General features: G+C 37.8%; 1 protein-coding gene across 5 annotated transcripts in view; it reads left to right on the top strand.

Moving 5' to 3' along the window:
- Positions 1 to 19,017, top strand: part of SOCS6 (suppressor of cytokine signaling 6) — a 41,194-nt gene extending 22,177 nt beyond the window's left edge. For 4 of the 5 annotated variants that reach the window (XM_074944715.1, XM_074944712.1, XM_074944713.1 and 1 more), the window contains one exon: positions 13,208 to 19,017. In XM_074944715.1, coding sequence (XP_074800816.1) covers positions 13,333 to 14,937 — 1,605 coding nt within the window. In that variant the 5' untranslated portion in view covers positions 13,208 to 13,332 and the 3' untranslated portion in view covers positions 14,938 to 19,017. Of the gene's footprint in view, positions 1 to 10,134; positions 10,230 to 13,207 lie in introns of those variants that run through there. The other variant, XM_074944714.1, reaches the window with a different exon arrangement.
- Positions 19,018 to 20,044: the final 1,027 nt, after the last annotated feature.

The raw sequence follows: 20,044 nt of genomic DNA on the forward strand, positions 1-20,044 counted from the left end.
GGGATTAAAAAGGGTTAAAGGAGGCAAATCGGGGGGAGGAGGGTGATGGGCAGGGTCTGAGCAGGGAGTGGAAATTGACTGTGTTGGGTGTGTGTTTGTGTCAACAGCTGGAGGCAGGGGCAGGAGAGGGGGCGAGGAGCAAAATTTGCAGGGGGAGGAGCTGGTGTTCAGCCCAGGCAGGAGGCATTGCCAGATGGTGGCAGGGGGCACAACCCTGGCACAGGGAGGAGCAGAGGGGGTAACAACAGGGTAACAGTTACCCAGATAGGATGAGCCACATGCTGTGTTTGCTAAAATGGGGGGTGGGGAGCAGAGGTACTTCCATGTTTAGGAGGAGGTGTTCAGACAAGTCCTGGGCTGCTTGTGATTTACAGCAAGAGGAAGCAACAGTAGAAACAAAGGCAATGTCTACACTACAGACTTTACAGTGGCACAGCTGTACCGTTACAGCTGTGCCGCTGTAAGGTCTCCTGTGTAGCTGCTCTATGCCGACAGGAGATCTCCCGTTGGCATAATTAAGCCACCCCCGGTAAGTGGGTGGAAGAGTGTTGCCTGCTGACATAGTGCTGGCCACACCGGCGTTTTTGTTGGTGAAATTTATGTCAGTCAGGGTGTTTCTCTGGATTTAAGGGGTGTGTATACCTCAAAATGTAATTAAGTTAATTTTAATCATATTTATGTGAATTTAGCCACCCAAAATTATTAAAATAAAACACCACATAATTAAGATTTAATTTAGAGGCAGACTTTTAGAAGTAAGGTTATATTTAGCTGGCAGTTTCTGCTAATTAGAATGGGAGGAGGGAACAAACAAGCAAACAGTTGAAACTAAAAACCTTGGTGGTTAAAAAACCTTGAGTCTAGATGCTTTTAATATTAAAAGTCTATAAAAAATTTAAAAAGTAATAATGCAGTAAGGGTTATTATGACCTATATGTTTTATAAAAGTTAGTTATAAAAAAAAACCTAATAAAATGTACTTTAAAGCAGTCCTCTGAAGCCATTTTAAAAGACATTTTTCCTGACACCATTTCTCCCCAGTGGGTGAGCAGCTGGCCACTGCGAATCTGCTGTTAATTACTCAATACTGTTCCAGATGTTAGGTAAATATCTGGGAAGTTTTAAACCTATTGTTTATGTTTGTTTGTGCTTAAAAATCTAATAAACTGCAGTTTTAAAAAAGAGCATGCTCACTTGCATGCATCTTATCAGACGGAATTGCTGTGTTAACTATTTTACTTTAGGCGGCTACTATTTTACTTTCACAGCTCTGACTGACAGAAGTTTTACCAACAAAAGTGCAGGTGTAGATGTAGCCAAAGAAAGTAAACATTGCAAAATAACACATGTCTTTTTAGTCAACACTCAGTAGAGGTAAAACACCGCTGTGCTTCCTCCTCAAGCTGTGTTTTCCTGTTACTGTGACCTACCCTTACTTCTTGCTGCCACAGCCTAATTCAGTCATTATTGCAGAGAAAAGAATAAGGAGCCTCCCTCTGATCCATTGTTATAATGCACCATTAACTGGTCAGCAAGGTGCACTTGCACATCAGGGAATTGACATCTTCAGGGCAGGCTGGCTCACAGTGGTGAATGCACCTTGGCTTTTCTTTTAAAAGGCCTCTAATTTTGGGCTTGGGACAATTTTCAGTTTTGCCCAGACAGATAAAAATACAGGCCATTTACTGTACAGGTGAAGAGACCAATAGGGAAATCTGCAGTGCTTGCAGATCTGGATTGGAGGGTGCTGGTGAGATATGCACTGGTGAAGAATCATAGAATCATAGAATATCAGGGTTGGAAGGGACCCCAGAAGGTCATCTAGTCCAACCCCCTGCTCGAAGCAGGACCAATTCCCAGTTAAATCATCCCAGCCAGGGCTTTGTCAAGCCTGACAAAGAAGCATGTCCACTGTGACCTGTGCTTGTAGTACTCTGGGCTGTGACCTAGCAGTCTGTTCCCGAAACCCTTCTCTATGGGACCAGGGCCATCACCTCAGTGATATCTCCATCTAGCCACTGTAACCCTGGCATTAGCATTGTCTCATACTGAAGCACACCATAATCAGATTTCACAGTCACCACAGCCATATACTTTCTTCTGTCTCCACACTTCGGCATAGGGAGGATACTATAGGGGCGTTAAAGGATTGTGTGGAAATGAATGTGGCACCTGAAAGAATCATACAGTAGCTTTTATTGTCTACATACTGTACTGATACACAAAAATAAATGCATTATCATTACTCTATAATATCCTAACTCATATCATCTAAAAAAAACCTGGAAAGGGGCACAAATATGCTTGCTTGTCCAAGGTGCTAAAATGCCTAGTTACAGCTCTGCTTGCTTCAGTTTTGATTTTGACATCACCATCTCTTCTTACAACTTGTTGTCTAAGTGGAGGTTCTGCTGCACTACCTCTTTAGAGCTATATTTGGTTAGGAATAATGCATATATCAGTCTGTTCATTACAAACTACATCAATTTGTGAACATGGATTATTATTTTTGTCAAGTATTAAGAAATGGAAAAATACAACTTACAAAAATTGAGCAATAAAAATGCATATCTACACATACAAATAGTACATACAAATTAAAAAAAATAAAAAAGTCTTAATAGAGTGTGTTCTGTGGATTGTTTTTTCTTATGGCACTGGTTTTCATTCCATAGCCAGCAGTAATTGGAAATCAGTGCAGGAATTTGACCCTATTCAGTTTTTTATGTGGCCGTTGGAGTGGAGGTTGTTCTTTTAGATATCATTCATGGTACGAGTTTGGTGCTGTCTTGTTGAGTTGGCTACACATCATGTGCACTTGTGTTCTCTGAGATTGCTGCATATTTCAACTCAGGAACCATGAAAAATGTTACTGTGTTTATTTGTTACAGAAATATTAATCAAAAGCAGTACAGTACAAAATAAAAACTAACTGCTGTACCAACATGAAAACTGGAGTAGCGTTTTAATGGTATACGAGCATTCAGCTGCTTTTATTCTACAGCCAGTTTTCTTTCCCTTTTTAGGGAAAGGCTTGAAAACTGCTGCTGGAGGTGATGTTATTGGAGTCATATTAGGAAAAGAATGATTAGACTAATGCTGACCAGGAAATTTCTTTGAGAAGGTGCTTTATTTTATTGCTTCTAGCCTTTCAGTGCACACCTTAAACAGTTCTGCTGTGTTTCTAAAATTACTTTTTGAAATGCATCGAGATTTCACAGGCAAACTCTGTTGTCTAAAATTCTTAGGCAGTACTTTCATGTGGAAGACTGATTGGGTTATGCCCTTTTCAACAAGTGTTCCAGCTCTCCAGGACTAAAAGCATTTGTTGATACTTCTTTGTGTTTTCTTTTTGCAGAGACGGTCCTAATTTAGAGAAACATAGGTCCTTTTATGGTTTCACAAATATCTTTCCTATTCTCCCTTTCATTTTCATTACATAAATTTGTAGTAGACTTTTATTGCTCCCCAAATAAGTAATTTTAGAAACTGTCCCCCTGCTGAAGACCCTTTATTACATTGTAATAAAATATATTTTAAAAGTACATTGCTCCCTGCCCTTAGTTATGAAGAATGACACCTTGTTAAGTAATTCTAGCCAAGTGTCTGTAACTTTTTTTAAAACAGCTTTAATAAGATAATACCTAGAGGAAACATTGTGCTAACAGCAGTAAAAAAAGGGTGGGGAGGGGAGCAACAGAATCTTAGAACTTCCCAACTTCTTCTTCTTCTTCTATTTTGAGCATCCCCACTTCCCAAGGGCTCAGCCAGAACTGAAGAATTCCAGTCTTAAAAATAGTGTCTTGTACTTTACTGTATGAGAGCGCCACATTCAAGGAGAACTCAACTTCCTGTATCTATAATCCTCATCTGGATGGGAAGGTGGATTAAAGCCTAATCTTTCCCAAACACAACCTCCCTATAAATCTAATCATTACCTAGATGCTAAAGTTTAACCCTTGCTGCCAGGACATACTGCCCAAAGTTGCAGTCCTGTGAAACAATAAGAATTGAAAATGGAACCTGACTCATACTTAAGAGTCCATACCAGGCACAAACAAACAACATCATATCTGAGTGTCCCCTTCGTTCTTTTCCCAGGGGGCTGAAGGACATTCACCAGCTCACTGCTGCGACAATCAAACTTAGATATAAATTTGTAGTCATTGCTACCTACCCAAGCCATACAAAAGTAGAATACCTGCACAACTCAGCTAACAGTTGTGTGAAAAAAATCAAAACTTCACATACAAAGAAAAAAGATATCTAGATATTACTTTGAACTGTAACAAGACAGATGTGGAAAGATATGGGAGTCCCTGCAGCCAGTGTTGAGTGAAGTAGGGAAAGGTTCTGTTTCAGCCCGTTGCAGGTTTGCATTTTCAGCTGCTTGCTGGCCAGTCCAGTTGCCTGGTAGAAGTGTTGGATCTGGCTACAGATTGGCCTCCTAATAGGAGGCAAAACACTAGCAAGCAATGTGATGCTGCCTGAGGGTAGGGCCAATCGTCAGGTCACAACTCTGCACTCTGGCATCAGCTTAAATGGTTTTGCATTCTGTTGTCATTTTGTGTACAACTGATTGCACTGTTAGTGATGCAGAAACTTTTCATACACAAGGGTTTTTTTATTAATGCGGTTTTCCTCCTACTTTTCTATTAGCAAAGATGAACTTTACTACCTTACTATTCTGCTATTCTGATTGATAATGGTTAGCAGATTTGCTGTATGTGCTGCTGATAAAGCATTATTACTGATGGGCAGTTTTTCCACTTACGCTTTATGCATCTCTGGTAAAAAGAATTGTAGAACAGATGTGACTAGCTATTTTGTGTTTGAAGCCAGAGAAGAGTATGCTGTACCTGAGAATGTGGGTTTTTTTTTTGCCATTGGGAAAAGGGACTTTGTTAGACCCACGTGAGGCAGAAAACTTTTTTCCTTTGTTATTTTATAAAAGTTTGGAAGGTTTAAATGCTTGGTGCATAATAATGAATGTTCAGGGCATAGGTCTTCATTTATTGTTAGAGAAAAAAGGGCCTGAATTACTGTTAAACTGTGAAAGTGTAAGATGTGGTGAATTATCTAAATCACCAGTCCATAAGGGCCTCAGAACTGCTTTTACCTCTCTCCATCTCGCATATGAAAGAGTGTTTGTGTGCTTCTTATGCTGAGCTACAAGGCCCATGCTGAGCAGCAGATCTCCAAAGAAAAGCAAGAAGGAGATAGGATGGGCTTTGGTACAATTTAAAACAGTGCTGAGGCCAGTCCCAAACAGGTCTGTTGTGTTTCTTTGTTTTCAGAAGGTTTCAGAGCATCAACGTAAAGAAGTATTCAGATTAAAATGGCTTAATTGAAAGCAGAATTTTTCACCTTTGACCCAGGAATTTAGTCCAAGTTTAGTAAAAAGAAAACATAGCAGTGTCTCCAATGTGCTTGTGACACAGTGAACAAACTGAAGATTGCTGTGTGTAGTCTTCCCCACCTGGAATTTTTTATTTTGTAGTGTTTAGTATGGACATGGACATTACTCTCTACATTAAACATTTTAGGTACTTGTTATAGAGTGCTAAGTATGAAACCCTGAGTCAGCACACTGTTCACAGCGGCACCAATCAGGCATAGAAGATTGGAGCTGATGAAGCAGACCTGTGCCTAATTTGTGGGTGGGGCAGGGCAGAAAGGCTAAATAAGCCATTAGCCCAGTTGTGAGCAGCCCGTGGGCTGCATGCAGCCCGTCTGGGTAGTCCGCAGGCTTGGCCGCCTGCAGCTCCCAGTGGCCATGGTTCGCTGTTCCCGGTCAATGGCAGTGAGGGGGAGAGAGAGATTGCTCTCCCCCTGCTTGTAAAGGTGCTAGGTTTGGTGGCACTCAATTATAAATAAACTGCACAGGGTGTTGAACCAGCACAAGGGTCTCTTCGTGCTTTGTCGACTGAGACAGAAGCAGGACCGAGGAGGCCCTGTTACAGTACTGTTTGAAGTGTTGAGGGTGGATGGTGGGAAAATCTCATTAGACAGCTTCGTCTCTTAACATATTGCTGAAGGTGCAACTTACCAATGGAAGTTAAGAGGTGTTAAGTAAAATACACTATTGTTAGCTTTTAAAGAACCATTTCTTAACAATTGATATGTATAAAAATAACTGTACTTATATTTGCCCCAGCCTTTTTCAAGTATTCCATAATACTTTGACACAGCTTCTCAGATCACAGAGGTATTCATTTTAAGGTAAATTTTGAGTACTCAATTTGAAAAGAAATCTGAATTATTCAAATATTTAAACTATTGTGAATCTTTTAGTTCCGGGCATTGAAACCTGATGGTGGTTGTGCCTCATCAGTAAAGAAATGTGACTCAGTTAGGTGCAAGCTTTTAATATATTGTTTAGGATTAAAAAATTTTAAATGATGTATTGGAAATCCATACAGAATAAAAATGTGTGAATCCATACAGAATAAAAATAAATTAAGTGGCTGTGGCTTTAATGTGTAGTGCAAAGTTTAAATGAACATATTTCTTAGTAAATTGGGGCTATGTCATGTCAGTTTCTTCTATAAGCATAATTCCTCTTTCAAATCAATAGCACATTCGGCATTAAAAATCAGTGGCACGTTACCTATGATAATTAAGCACACAACTTTAAGTAACTATGCATTTGTATTAAGATGCTTTCAGATCCAAGGCTAACTATGTACTTCCCTATTTTCAGTATTCGGCTTTAATTTAATGTTTCAGAATTGTATCCCCCTTTTTTAAAAAATAGCAAACAAATCCCTTTTTTAAATCTCCAGAACCATGCATTGAGTGGTGATTGTGGGTACTGTCTGTATTGTTCTGTTCAGTTTATCTCTGTGCACGGTTGTGCTGAATGCTCTGAAACAGGATGTGTTTTTGCTATGTTGTAAACTTTGTAGATAAATCTAATAACTTGTTATAGCTGGGATTTTGTATTTCTAAATTATACCTATAGCATACTATAAGTGCAGCAATAGTGCAATTGTGAGTTTAAAAATCAAGTTAAATATTTTCATGTTCCATTAGTTGGAAATAAATAGACAAATTAATTAATTAAAAAATCTAATTCTAGGAAGGGTAACTGATTTGTTGCCTGATAAATGAAATTGAACCCCACCTCTTCAAAATCATAGCAGACCAGCATCCTTCTCCTCCTCTACCACCACTGCTTCCTCCTCCTCGCCTGCCTGGGTGGCACCGATGACCTGCAACAGCACCCTCTGCGCAGTCACTGAAACCCTGATTCCAGCATAGTAAGGTGGGAGGCCCCTGGCAGGGGGAGGTAGTTGGAGAGTGAGCCTGCCCCGCACTTACCCTGTAGCGATGACTCCCATCCTGTGGGGCTGGGTCCAGGGGTTGAGAGAGAGCCTACCCCATGATCCCTCCAGGCAGCAACGGCACCTGTGTCCGGTGAGAATGTACCTGAGCATTGAGAGCGAGCCCACTCCACACTTACCAGGTCACAATGCGACTCATTCAAATTTGGCCAGGCTGCACCCTTGTTATGATGGAAGGGCAGCGGGGCAACCCTGTGTGCCAGGTTGCAACACGGAGTGAGGAGCTGGGCCCAGTCCTGTGGGACACAGGAGCTGCCACTGTGGAGTGAGTGCAGAGCAGTCTGGCTCTCCAACATGTCCCTGTCCCTCCACTCAGTGCCACCCTCAGCACTAGACTGGTGGGGGCAACCCACCTAGAGCCTTCCCACACGGCCAAACAGAGAAGTGTCAGTATCAGGGAATTTTTTCATTTCTGTGACAAACTTGCAGCCCTAATGATAGGCAAGCGTAAATTCTATAAATAAATGTTAGAGAATGGCTCTGTGTCAATTTGTGATTCTATTTTTGTTTCTATTCAGTACTTCAGAATTATTATTTCTATTGTAATTGTTCAAGTTTGGCCACATATGGGTGTGTCTGCTTTTTGTATTAATTATTTTAAGGAGAAAAAGTGTGTGTGTGAGATTAATTTCCAAAGCTGACCTGTTACATAGTAATGTCTTCTGGCAGCACTGTAAATAGTGTTTATCTCAGGAAATGGCTATAGTTAACCTAGGTGAAATACGTAAAATGAATAAAAGCTCTATAAATACAAATACACAAACTTTCTGTTGACACAGTACCACACGTAAACCATTATGACTGATGTGCCGGATGTCCTATTTAAACCTTTTTGACACCATGATTTAATTGAAACTGCTCAGAAATATTTTGAATAAGCAAGTCTATGTCATGCTTGTTCAAACACGTGCAATTCTTTAGCTTTCACGGTATATTTTAAATACAGCACCACCATAACATCTCCAAACGACATGTGTTTCTGGAAAATAGATCCTGTCAAATTAACTTGATACCTGTTTTTTTATAAGATTACAAGACTGGCTGATAAAGGCAATAGTGTTAATATATTATACTTAGGCATCTCTAAGGCATTGACTCGGCACCACATGACTTTTTAATTTTAAAATACAACCGTACAGATTAACGTGACACACATTAAATGGATTAAAAGATGGCTAACTGTCAGGTCATGAAATATAATTGTAAGCAGGGACTTATCATCCAACAAGTGTGTTTCTAGTGGGTTCGTGCAGGGATTGGTTCTTGTCCCTATGCTAATTAACATTTTTATCAGTGACCTAGAAGAATACAGAAAATCACAATTAATAAAGTTTGCGGATGACACAAAAACTATGGGAGTGGTAAATAATGAAGAGCTGATTCAGTTGCTGATTCAGAGCGGGCTGGATCACTTGGAGAACTTTGTGCAAGCAACTTTACGCCTTTTAATACAGCCAAATGTAAAGAAACACATATAAGAACAAACAGTGTAGGCCCTGCTTACAAAATGGGGGACTCTCTCCCAGGAAGTAGTGACTCCAATACAGACTTGGGGGGTCATGGTGGATAATATGCTGAACATATGTGTGATGCTGTGACCAAAAGACCTAATTCAGTCCATAGATGTATAAACAGAGGACTCGCAAGTAGGTGTACGGCCATTATATCACCTCTGTGTTTGCCACTGGTGCCACCACTGCTGGAATACATTGTCCAATTCTGGGGTCCTCAATTCAAGAAGGATGTTGATAAATTGGAGAGGGTTCAGCAAAGAGCCCTGAGAATGATTAAATGAAAACATGCCTTACAGTGGTAAGACTCAAGGAGCTCTATCTAATGCGTTTAACAAAGAGATAGTTCAGGTGACTTGTTCACAGTTTATAAGTACCTGCATGGGGATAAAAATTTGATAATCGGCTCCTCAGTCCAGCAAACAAAGGTATAACAAGATCCAATGGCTGGAAGTTGAAACTAGACAAATTCAGGCTGGAAAAAGTTGTAATTTTTTAACAGTGACAGTAATTAACCTTGGAACAACTTAATAGCGATTTTTAAATCAAGATTGGATGTTTTTCTGAAATACATGACCTGGTTCAAACAGGAATTAAATCAGGGAATTCCTGTGGCCCGTTTTATACAGGTCGGGTTAGATCAGTGGTAGGCAATCTGCGGCCCGCGGGCTGCACGTGTCCCATCAAGGTAATCTGCTGGTGAGCTGTTAGACAGTTTGTTTACATTGACTGTCCAAAGGCATGGCCGCCCGCAGCTTTCTGTTAACTTTTTGCAGCCTGCCTAGGCTTTAGTAGTCTATGTCTTCTTCTAAATTATGTTTGGTAAAAATCTGATTTTAAAATAAAAGTTTTTGGACTATCAGAGTTTCTTTTTCTTTCTTTCTTCGATCCCTGGCTGTCTCCATTCTCATTTCATTTTGTCTGTCTAGCTTTCTACCTCTTTTGATCTCAAAGTATTCCTAAAATATTTATATTGTCTTTTTGGAATACCATGGCATAACATACTGCATATTCACAGCAGCAGATATCTGCATCAGACCTTACTGGAGAACGTATTAAAATTGACTATGCAGGAGGTGCTACTGAGAAAGTACTTCCGTACAGGGGCTCAGCAATACTATAATTCTTACAGAGTTTCAAATGAAGTTGTCCCACTGGTGTTAACTGCTACTTTTATAACAAACACTACAGCAAGATGCATTCCATGAAATAATACATATACTAATTTTTGTCATCCCTAGGTGGGAAAAATCTGTGCATGCAAGAGTGTCCCAATGAGTTCCTAAATGCTTCATTCTTTGCACATCTGTATGTATGTCTGTACAGTTCTTTACTAACAGCCCTCAATATAAGGCCTACCTACTTCTCAGAGGTAAGTATTATTAGCAGTTTACATCTGGAAGAATTGAGACAGAGAGAGGTTAAGGGTGTGTCTGCGCTACAGAGGAACAGCTATGGTTATGCAGGAATGCCACTCTTGCGCTGCAGTGTAAATGCTTCCTACAATGACGGAAAGGGTCTTTCTGCTGATGTAGTTAATCCACCTCTCTGAGAAGTGGTAGGTAGGTTGACAGAAGAATTCATCCATCAACCTAGTTGCAGCAATACTGTGGTTAGGTCAACCTAACTGTGGTGTTTAGGGTGCCAAATTTTTCACAGCCCTGCGATGAGGCTAGGTCAATATAATTTTTAACTTAAACCAAGTCACTGGACTTCTCAATGCAGACTAGTCCAGTACGTAATAGGACTTAATAAAAAGCCCATTGAAATCAATTTCAGTTAAATTCAGTATTTCAGTTGAATTCAGTGGGCTTCAGGCCAGGACCATAATTCATTTGATCATGTTGCTTGTTCATGGGTGAATAAACTGGTGCCCTGGGACATACCAAGGTTAATCCTGCACAAATTTTTATACCTTCAAGACATGACCATCATTCTCATGATATGCTTTATTAATCTGATAAATATATTTAACTACCAAAAGTTGTAGACCTATAATCCATAAGGTTTCTGTGCTAAAACATAGTGTTCACAGTTGCAGTGGAAAGTGACAGATCTTTCTTTCTAGACTAGCATGAGAAAATATTGGCAACTAAAGCATTTTAAAATATAGCGGTGTCATTTTGTGACAGTTCTCTTGTATTCTTTACAATATGGTAGTTACTTTAGTGTTGTTTGATAATGTTGGAGTTTTCTCAAGATATATTAGCCTGAAATTCCAAGGTAAGGTTCCACTTTGCAAAAATCCTCTAATAATCAAAAGTATGCTAATGCACAGTTTAAATAAATCCAAACAAGAACTACTCTGCTCCCATAGTGGCACTCAGAACCAAGAAAAATTCAGAGATGACCTTTTCCTCTCTTCCCACCAGTTCCTTTCATTAGAGGCGTCAAAATTAATACTTTATTCTTAAACTTGGTGAAACTTTGTGATAAAGTTTTTGCAGATGTGTTTTGTCTGCTCTCAGGGTGCTTCAAGAGGGTCAAAATTAAGATAATTTGGATGATCGTACTCTGCATATGCTTAATTTCAAATATGTTTGATTTTTGTAGAGTAGAACCTTAACTTACAATTTACAAACATGTTACAAACATTCTTAGCATTTGAGAGTGGAGGGAGCAGGGAGAATTAAGAAATCCAGAAACTTAATTTATAAATGCTGCAAATGATAGATTCATTCAGTGTTTTTTTGCTTGAGTATTTCCTTAGATTTTAAAAAATGTTTAAGAATTGCTCAGTAGTAGAAATACCTGTAAACCTTGGAAGCCAGTCATAGATCCGAGCTGTGTTGGAATGTAAGCTGGACCAGACAGCCTCTGACTTTCATAAGTGGCTACCTCCTTCCTATTCCCCATCTTGGCCTTTCATCCAATATACAGCTTTCCTTCTCCTGTGGTCCCAACGTAGTTTTCTATTAGCTACTCCCTACTTTGCCACTTGTGAGTAATTCTGCTATCGCAAACTCATTCTAATAAAAATTATACCATACCATATCATTATGTATTTTACTTAATACATATTTAAGTATTTTCACAACACCACCTTTAAATGTCTCTATAATTCCTATGTGCATGCCCTCAAACCTGTGAAAGCTCCTACTTAACATCAATGAAGTTTGATGTTCCTGGATGCACCTATTTTAAAGAAATGATGACCCTAAGGGAGTTGGGAGAACCTTTGAAAAGTGAATGAAAGGAATTTTTTGTAAATACCATATCTCTGAATTTCCTTGTTTGATTTGCCTTTTAAAAAAAAAAGTTACCTTGCAATAAGATGTGAAGGAGATTGTTTTGGTTTTGTTATTGTTACTAATATTGTCTTGTTATAAGTTATAAGTCCAATTCTGTGAATGAAACTCTCATTTCACTCTTAACTACTGCTCCTTAATAACAAGAAAATGTTTTTCATGGTTATCTCTTCCTGTAGCCACATGGTTTTTCTTAACATGTTCTTTAAATTAAAAGGCATTTTTAAGTGTGACAGAAATCCTATAATTAATGTTTGGGCATGATCCTGCAGCCCTTACTAACTTGGGGAGCTCCATTTGTAATCATTTATACCAAAAAATTAAGGTTGGTTGTTAGTAACTGAGTGAATGTAGTTGTGGTACACAAATTATAAAGGCATATTACAAGGCTGCATGGCTCATGAGTAAGGAGAGGCATGTAGCTGTGCTGCTTCATGAGGAGCCCTGGCAACGAATTCTCTGGGTAGGGAGTAGGGGGGAAGTAACTTATTGTAACCCTATACCTGGTGCTGCCCCTTGTACCATTTCATCTCAGTTGAGGGTTGGGGAGAGGGGATGGAGCCAAGGCTCCACCTACTCTCCACTCCTCTGTCTACATACTCTTGGGGTGGGGAAGGAAGGAGAGGGTAATGGGTAGTATTGAGCAGGTACACCTTGCTCTCTCTGCTCTCCACCCCCCATGGCTGGACCTGTGATGTGGGAACCAAAGAGGCTGGGCACACAGAGTGAGTGAAGGTCTCTTAGGGCTTATCTACACAGGAAAATTTCCTCATGGCCATGTTAGGACCAGTCACAATCTAGCCCTGGACTAGGAAGCTTGTTGTACCCATTATCATCCTCAACAATTAGTCAGCTTCCCCTGTGTTGGGTTGGTCTTTCACATAGCAAAGGAGACAGGAAAATTATATATAAGAACTAAAAAGTGATTTTAAAACCAGAACAATTGGCAGGCAACTCAAAAAGCAGATGTTGTACTTTTAAGTCATTTATTGAACTTGACTGGATTTCCTAAGTACAGCTTTGCATTCATTTGGTGCCCAACTGTAGTTTTCATTTAAAATGTTTCTTTTGTGAAGTTAAATGTCTTTTTATTTGTTTCCAGGAAATGGCTCTTGAAGTTAAATGAGGCTGGATAAAATATATACATGAAGCAGAAGCTGCTCTACATGTGTTAAGGCTAAAATACCAGAAGAGTTTTTGATCAGCCAGACTTGGTAACTTGTCATAATGAAGAAAATTAGTCTCAAAACAATTCGCAAGTCCTTTAACTTAAATAAAAGCAAAGAAGAAAGTGACTTTGTAGTGGTTCAGCAGCCATCATTAAGTGAATTTGGAAAAGATGACTCCTTGTTTGGCAGCTGCTATGGTAAAGATTTGGCTAGCTGTGAAGTTAACAGTGAAGATGAAAAAGGTGGCAAAAATAGATCAAAAAGTGAAAGCTTAATGGGTACTTTAAAAAGAAGGCTTTCAGCAAAACAAAAGCAAAAAGGGAAAGGCAGCACGCCATCTGTAAGCTCTGCTGATGACGATACCTTTTCTTCCTCATCTGCTCCAATAACCTTTAAAGATGTGAGAGCTCAAAGACCTCTAAGATCCACATCTCTCCGTAACCACCATTACAGTCCAACACCATGGCCTCTTCGATCGACAAACTCAGAAGAGACTTGTATCAAAATGGAAGTGAAAGTCAAGGCCTTGGTCCACTCCTCTAACCCAAGCCCAGCACTGAATGGTGTTCGAAAGGACTTCCATGACTTGCAGTCAGATAGTGTGTTTCAAGAACAAAACAATACATTAAAAAGTACAGAATCCCAGAATGGGGACCTACATCTTCATATTGATGAACACGTGCCTGTAGTTATTGGACTAATGCCTCAGGACTACATTCAGTATACTGTGCCTTTAGATGAGGGAATGTATCCTTTGGAAGGATCACGTAGTTACTGTCTGGATAGTTCCTCACCCATGGAAGTTTCAACTGTTTCTTCTCAAGTGGGCGGAAATGCTTTTCATGAAGATGAGGGTCAGGTGGATCAAGATGTAGTTGTTGCTCCAGATATCTTTGTGGACCAGGCAGTGAATGGTTTGTTGATTGGTACCACAGGAGTCATGTTGCAAAGCCCAAGAGTTAATCACAGTGATGTCCCTCCACTTTCACCATTGCTACCTCCAATGCAGAATAATCAAATCCAAAGGAACTTCAATGGACTAAATGGCACAGATGCCCATGTGGCTGAAAGTATGCGCTGCCATTTGAATTTTGATCCTAACTCTGCCCCAGGAGTTGGAAGAGTCTATGACTCTGTACAAAATAGTGGTCCTATGGTTGTGACGAGCCTCACAGAGGAACTGAAAAAACTTGCAAAACAAGGATGGTACTGGGGCCCTATCACACGTTGGGAGGCAGAGGGAAAACTGGCGAATGTGCCCGATGGTTCATTTCTTGTTCGAGATAGCTCTGATGACCGTTATCTTTTAAGCCTGAGTTTTCGCTCCCATGGTAAAACTCTTCATACTAGAATTGAACATTCAAACGGTAGGTTTAGCTTTTATGAACAACCAGATGTGGAGGGCCATACTTCTATTGTTGATCTAATTGAACATTCAATCAGGGACTCTGAAAATGGAGCTTTTTGCTATTCAAGGTCTCGATTGCCTGGATCTGCAACTTACCCAGTGAGATTGACAAACCCAGTATCTCGTTTTATGCAGGTGCGTTCCTTACAGTACCTGTGTCGTTTTGTTATACGTCAGTATACCAGAATAGACCTGATCCAGAAACTGCCTTTGCCAAACAAAATGAAGGATTATTTACAAGAAAAGCACTACTGAAAGCTTATGGGAATCTTGCATCTTGCACTTTGGGAACAAAAAAAAGATTGAAATACAGTTTACAAATTTTCATTGCTATCAAAATCTTTTGCTGCCATAACAATGTTTCATTTTTGTGTGTAAAGAAGGGTAATGCATCTTTTTTGTTTGTTTATGTTTGGTGTTTTTTGTTTGTTTGAGGGGGCTTTCTTTTTTTTTAAAAAAAGAATGATCTCAAGGTTTTTAGAAGTGTGAAATAGCTATCTTTCATCAATGTGCAGAAAATAATCTCAATGTGAATGATCAAATTCTCCTTAATTTCCCCAAGTTCTTTGCTGCTATCCACTGTGATTTTTATGCATTCAGAGTGCATTTCATGTGTATTCAACAATAAGTAAAAGTGAAATGAAACTTGTAGAATGGAATTTTTGTCTTCTTAAAATGGCCTATTTTATAAAGATAATTGTGGACAAAACATACATGTAGATAAATTACAGAATTTAGGTATACAGTGAAAATGATTTCCCAGCATCCTAAAGGAACATCTCCATAGAACTGCCCTAATTTCAAACTTATTAATTGATGTAGCTGTGTGATGGAATATAGTTATGCAGCATATCTTTGGAAACCTCCTTTCTCCTAAATGATTTCATAGTTTGTACACGCTATTTTGCCTTTGAGAAATTGGGTTGAATTTTCTTTTTATTGGAATTTCCTTATAATTTTTTCTTCTCCTTTTAAAAACAGCCTTTAAAACAGTTTTGAAAAACAGAGCATCAATATGGAAATTGTAGTATTTAAGATAAGTGCTAAACATGGATTACTAATGGCACTGTTGAAAAAAAATCTACAAATCTCCCTAATTGTAGGAACTATCAATTAAAGTGATAATGTGACGAGACTTCTTAAAGCCAATTTCTACACTACAGTTGGTTTTGGTTTGTCCCCCCTCTTCTCTTTCTCTCTTGCATTTTGATAGCTAGCTAGGATTTGATTCTGGGATTTTTTGGGGGAGTGGGGGAGGGCTTAAACAAATTATCCCCAAGGCTGCATTTTTTTTTAACCTTTGTATATTTGAAATTAGAAGGAGAAGGGGTTTTGGTTTAATACAGTGGCCACAGAAAAATGCTTTGTTACTAACAGTCCCAAGCGCTGTCATGAAAATTGATTGATTTGACATAAAGGTATCATATCAATTTAGTAAATATTTCTAACATCTGACAAGGATAGTGGCATTTGAAAAGTCTATGGGGAGCCTGACTTTCTAAAAGAGATTTCTGAACTGGGAGACTGGACCCTAGATTGCAGAGTTTTTTTTGTGCAATATTCATCATATTGGTGTTTCCCTTTATAGCTATATTACATTTGTGTTTTCAATTTTAAAAGTGACCATGACTAACTTTGGTTTTTTGTTTTGTTTTTAAATCAATGTTATATTTTTAGCATGTCACCTTCTCCATCAGCAGTTGGCAGGAGTTTCTATTTAGTAAAGACCAACATAGAAAAAGGCTGGGATAAATCCTTTTTGGATCATTTTCTTCTGCTTATTATATCTAGCTTTTTTGCCCCTGAAATGAGTTTGTAGCATTGGATACACTATTGCCGCCAAGTGCTACAGTAGCACTACATCTTGGGTTGCCTGAATTGATATGCTAAATTTATATATATTTTTTTTAATTTATTTTTTGGACCACAGAATTTAAAAAAAAAAAATCAAAGGCAGATAAAGCCTGTCTGTTCTGAGGGATAGAGGATAATGATTTCTTCTTTTGTCCAATAATATTTTTAAACGTAAAAAAAATATTCTCAGAAAAGTATATATGTTTAATTTGTTGTCTCTGCCATTCACATATATTTATGCAAGTTTGAATCCAGATTTTTCTCTTCTGGAGGTTTTTTTCTTCTTCTTTGAATCAGGGCTACAAACTTTATTAAAAAAGGCACAATAATCTTATAGCATGGTACAGTGTTCTGATTCTATCTGAGAGGAGGACAGAGGAAATAATTTTTATGGAATATGAAACATACTTGTTAGGATGAAACCTCTCACATTTTTTTCACTTTAAAAGTTCTTCCCCCATGCAGTCCAGAGGGACTGTACATTGTACAAAGTCTCTGGAATGGTGTAGTACATTAGGCAATGATATAAAATTAGTGAAATATATCCCAGTGTTTAACAAACTGAAAGATGCATTTAAAATATGCTTTGTGCATAAGTATTTAATGGACCTTGTATAAGGGCTTAAACATGTGAAACTCTAATATCCCAATTTCATTGCTCTGTTAAGAAAATGTATATGAACTTGTGTGCCAAGTTTCTTTTCCATGTCTTCATTTATTTGTTTGGTCACCTATAAGAGTTGGTTACTTTCGAAATATTACTTTTGGTTAAAATCATCCAGTCCATTTTGAGTTGCCTTCCTTGCTGTGTACTTTAATTGTAAACTTAGTAAAAGGTCCAGTTCTAATTGCCACTTTTGGATGAGCTTTCCATAGGTTTGATTAAAAGGACCCTGACAAGTAATTTAGACCTAAGAGATGACCTGCCTAGACTTTTTTTTGTAATCTGATGCTGTAATGTCCTAAATTTCAAATATTTTGAAATCCACCATTCTGTAAAGACATATTTTTTTAAAAGCTGATGGATTCAGAATCTCTCTCTTTTTGTTACTGAAGCAGTCTTCCAGCCAATAGTAGGAGCACAAGTTAAGAAACCCTGTTTTGAAAACACTGACTTATAGTTGCTTATTATAGCGATTACTGTGACAGCCACAGTAACGTTGTTGAGTTACAAGGCAACTGAAAATTATTAAAAGGCAGCAACTGTAATCAGGAAAGACTGTGTTGGTTTGTGCTCCATAACAAATAGAGGAACAAAATCTGTGTTTGCCAAATGGAAGAAAACAAAAATGGTAGGTTGAGGAAAAAGTTATTTTCAGACCTTTAAAAGAAGATAAACAAAGATTAAATAAAAATAAAAATGACTTGACTCTGTTCCTTTAAAGTAAAACAGTGTTTATTTTAGTCAGCACAACAGTCAGACTTGCAACTGAATTGTTGCAAAATGTATTTGAAGATGAAACTTTGAAATAAAATTTATTTCTGAAGCTACAAGATGATGAAGTTATTGGTGACACTGACTGCTTTACTAATTAGAAGAATAAAACTACAGCTTGTATTTCGATATTATGTCAAAGGTTTTTTTCTGATTCTTACAACAGTGTTAATTGAAGCTAATTAAATAGCAAAATTGAAGTTTCTTTATATTCTTTGGTCAGGTTGCAGGTCCCTTATGCTGCTGCTGACATAAATTAATACCATCCTTTTTATCAAGATGGTTTCCACCATTAGTAACCTTGGAAATGCTATTATTAATTAGAAATTTTATTTTCAAATATATACATTTCATAGTCTGATCATGCTAAGAGGTGCTTTTATATGAACATTGACTGCTGGGCTAATGAAAATATGAGAAGTTTTTCTTCTCTGCATTTCATACTGTGTGAATTCTGGCTATGTAAATTAAATCATAATACCAGCAATATATTGCCTGTAATTCCAGTAAGGAATGGTTCTCAGTTACATAACTTTTAAATTCTAAGCTAAATGATGGGTACAATATTGATTGCCAATCTTATTTCTTTTAATACTTTTTAAAATTCTACAGAGAAAAATATTAAAAACATTCTTTATTAATAGACATGGGATAGTTAATAGCTCATAACATCACAAAATATTATGGAGTTTGCTGTATCTGGAAAGTGTTCTAAACCCTAAACACGGATAATGAAAAAAATTCTTACAGAATTTTGTATTAATACATGTTGGGTTAAAGAATTTTATAGTGGTGATGGAGTGCCATGAAATTAATACTTGCAATCCAGATTGCTGTAGTTTACATTTTTCTGTATGTTTCAAGCTAGGTGTGCGTTATTTGTACTAAGCACACCAAAGAATGAATTATCCAAAGTCCATTGATTTTAATGTGTTTTGGTTTGTAAACAAAATTATAGTAATTTCTTGCACATTTTTGAAAAATAATTGTATAAGGATTTATGTATCTGCTTCTAGATACAGTGTGTAAATAAAAATTTCATTCACAAGAGAATCTGTGGAGTATTCAATAAACAAAATGAAATCCTGAATCAAATATTGAAATTTTTTGGGGGGGAGGGGAGGGGGGGAGGCGTGATAGCTGACTTAAATCAGTATCAATGAGATGTTGAGCTGTCATTTGCTTGTGATCAGAATATAGCTGCAATTTTTCCTGCTACTAAGGTGCTTGTATCTCTGGCTATCATTTTTGCTTTCCAGAAGGTTGCCAGTATATAATTAAAATATGGTGTTTATTGAGCACGCACACTTTAGATAGTTTTTGCTATCACTGTTTCCTGTGGTTGTGCTGCTTTCAATTTTTTAGTGTAAACACTCCAAAAAAAGCTTGCCTTGAATGGTGCCTTTTTTTTTTTTCCTAAAAAAAGTGAGAGTTCATAATTTTCAGGAAAGCCATCAAGTAGTTTGAGTGTGAGCTCCAAAACTGAAGTTAAAAAAGGTACAAAATACATAATCACTAGTTTATTTGGTGATATTAGGGTTAATTAAGGTAGTAGGATGTTTAAATCAGGGAATGCATACAAAATTTCAAAAATATTACAGCATTCACAATTTGTATTATATAAATAATTGGTATGTCTATAAAAATGATATACATAACTAGTTTTCATTTTTTTTGTTTTCTCCCTACAGACTTGGTACTCAGTTTCCCAAAACCACAGCTTTAATATATATTTCAATGGCTTTTTCTCTGTTGTTTTTAAACTTACAATTAAAAGAAAATACATTATTGTAGCAGCTAATACTGTCAGTCTTTGAGCGGGTGTGGGGAAAGGGTGAAGAAGCTTTCCCTTTTTTGAGGTCAAAGGTGGTTGGAACTTAAAATTCCTATTTAGCCACTGCTATTGCAAGAATCATTTGGGATTTGATTATATACTGACAAATGTAGTTGCACATTTCTGCCTGTCTCTTAAGTCAGCTGTTGTTTTTGTTCACATGTTCTAGTTGATTTTAAAGGTACTGTGTGATATGTGGTTGTGTTGTCTATCTACATCAAGTCCTTTACACTTTACTT

Source organism: Natator depressus, chromosome 2 (genome assembly GCF_965152275.1).
Source record: "Natator depressus isolate rNatDep1 chromosome 2, rNatDep2.hap1, whole genome shotgun sequence".
NCBI classification, from domain to species: Eukaryota; Metazoa; Chordata; order Testudines; family Cheloniidae; genus Natator; species Natator depressus.